This window comes from Aplysia californica, unplaced genomic scaffold (assembly GCF_000002075.1).
Source record: "Aplysia californica isolate F4 #8 unplaced genomic scaffold, AplCal3.0 scaffold01008, whole genome shotgun sequence".
Lineage (NCBI taxonomy): Eukaryota > Metazoa > Mollusca > Gastropoda > Aplysiida > Aplysiidae > Aplysia > Aplysia californica.
In genome coordinates this window covers 197,554-199,946 of record NW_004798278.1, presented here as the reverse complement: position 1 = coordinate 199,946, position 2,393 = coordinate 197,554, and the positions used below count along the sequence as shown (strand labels likewise).

General features: G+C 42.2%; 1 protein-coding gene across 1 annotated transcript in view; it reads left to right on the top strand.

Annotated features, from left to right (window-relative positions):
* LOC101860057 (sortilin) overlaps positions 1-2,393 on the top strand; it is a gene marked incomplete in the record, with an annotated part of 30,054 nt that overhangs the window by 19,139 nt on the left and 8,522 nt on the right. Inside the window, 1 exon segment of the mRNA XM_013089651.2 lies at positions 2,021-2,130. Within this exon segment, the coding sequence (XP_012945105.2) occupies positions 2,021-2,130 (110 nt within the window).

Genomic DNA, 2,393 nt, shown 5'->3' with positions numbered 1-2,393 from the left:
GCCACCGAATTTTGAGGACACTTTTTTAATTGGCTCAAAGAGAGAAGTGGCCCCTCTTGTTATGTAGACTCTTTGGTATAATCAAACTGTAAACTCTTCCACAGTGGAAAAGTATGTTAAGAGACATAATAATAATGATAATGATAAAAATGATAATAATTTTATTTTTTTCCATCAATGTGTGATGTGATGACCAATGCATCTCCATAGGAAAAATATAAAAGATATGCTTAAAAGTAAACGATAAAAAAAGTTTAAAAATTCACACACTAGTGTCTGATACAATTGATGTTTTAAAACAGAATCCAACAGAAAACCACCCAAATCTAAGTTACGTTTCTCCGGCCATAGATTGTCCGGCTACTGGTACGCCAAGGTGTTTCATCAAGTCCCCAACTTATTTTGGGGCGTGGGTGGTTGGTGGGTGATCTGGTGTGGTTTTCTCCTTCTTTCCTATCAAACATCTATTGGTGGGTGGTTGGCGGGTGCTCTTGTGTGGTTTGCTTCTTCTTTCCTATGAAACATCTATCATCATTATCTCCCCTTCTTCTTTCGTATGTTTGTTACTCTCTTGTAACACCTCTAGTCTTCTGGCGCTCATATGGCCTTTTGCAGTTGCGAGCACCGTAAAACCTCTACTAAACTAAAAAAAAACCCATCTATCGTCCTTATCTCTCCTCCTTCTTTTTTGTGTTTGTTACTCTCTTGTAACACCCCCAGTCTTCTGGCGCTCAAATGGCCTTATGCAGTTGCGAACACCGTAAAACCTCTACTAAACTAAAAAAAACCCCCATCTATTGTCCTTATCTCTCCTCCTTCTTTTTTGTGTTTGTTACTCTCTTGTAACACCTCTAATCTTCTAGCACTTATATGACCTTATTGTGTTGCAAGTGCTATAAAACACTTACTAAAAACTTAAAATTTTTGGTGTGCAGTTGGTGATGGTGCGGGAAGAGTGAGCGGCTGCCACTGTTGTCTCGTGCAACTGTAGTAGTTACATGAATTAAGTTCCAGCATCGGCAAGCAGATGACTGTGGGTGGTTGGCGGGTGCTCTGGGTGGTTTTCTCCTTCTTTCCTATCAAACATCTATCGTCCTTATCTCCCCTTCTTCTTTTTTATGTTTGTTACTCTCTTGTAACGCCTCTAATCTTCTGGCGCTCATATGACCTTATGCAGTTGTGAGCGCCGTAAAACCTCTACTAAAACTAAAACAAAACAGATGACTGTTTGGTTCTGGTGAGGTGAAGGCGACTCCACTGTGCCCTCTCGCTGACGTCGGCGATATGCTATCCTGTACTCGAATGAAACAAACTCATTTGTGGTGGGTGGTTGACTATCGTTGACAGGTGCTGTGATGTGGTTTGATCTTTCTTTCTTATCACACATCTATCGTCCTTCCTTATCTCTGATCCGTCTTTTCTTTGTATGTCACTCTCTCTAGTAACGTGGGTTGTTGGCGGGTGCTCTGGTGTGGTTTGTTCCTTCTTTCCTATCAAACATCTATCACTATCGTCCTTATATCTCCCCCTCCTTCTTTTTTATGTTTGTTACTCTCTTGTAACGCCTCTAATCTTCCGGCGCTCATATGACCTTATGCAGTTGCGAGCGCCGTAAAATCTCTACTAAAACTAAACTCTCTAGTAACACATCTTATCTTCGGCTCTTGTTTGTGTTGCAAGTGACTTGGAACTCTTCTTAGTGGGTGGTTGGTGGGTGATCGGGTGTGGTTTGCTCCTTCTTTCCTATCCGACGTCTATCGTCCTTATCTCTCCTCCTTTTTTGTGTATGTTACTCAGAAGTTACTCTCTCTTGTAACACCTCTAATTCTTCGGCGCTTATATTACCTTATTGTGTTGCAACTGCCGTAAAACTCTTCCAAAAAAACCTCTCTCTTACTAGAAACACTTCGGCACTTGTATTCTCTGTTTGTGTTGCAAGTGAATTTAAACTCTTCTTAAATAACTGATTTTTTTTTTTTCGGTCTCTCCCTCCCCCCTTCATCCCGTCTCAACCGAACAGACACTGGTCACGGTGTTCTGTACACGTCCTGGGAGAACGGAATCGTGTACTCGGAGTCCTTGCCCAACCATTTGTTCCCCAACTACAACACAGTGCACGACTTTTACAAGGTAAATTAAGGAGCAAAAGTGTTTTACGGAGCGGGTAGTTTCAGTTTGTGAGACATGTAGTTACCAATGTCCTTTCTTGTTGTGTGTGTACGTGAGTGCGCCTAACCTTTATAGCTTTCCAGAGAGAGAGAGAGAGAGAGAGAGAGAGAGAGGAGAGAGAGATAGAGAGGGAGGGAGGGAGGGAGGGAGAGAGAGAGAGAGAGAGAGAGACACACAGAGAGAGACACATAGAGAGAGAGAAAGAGAGAGAGACAGACTCAGAG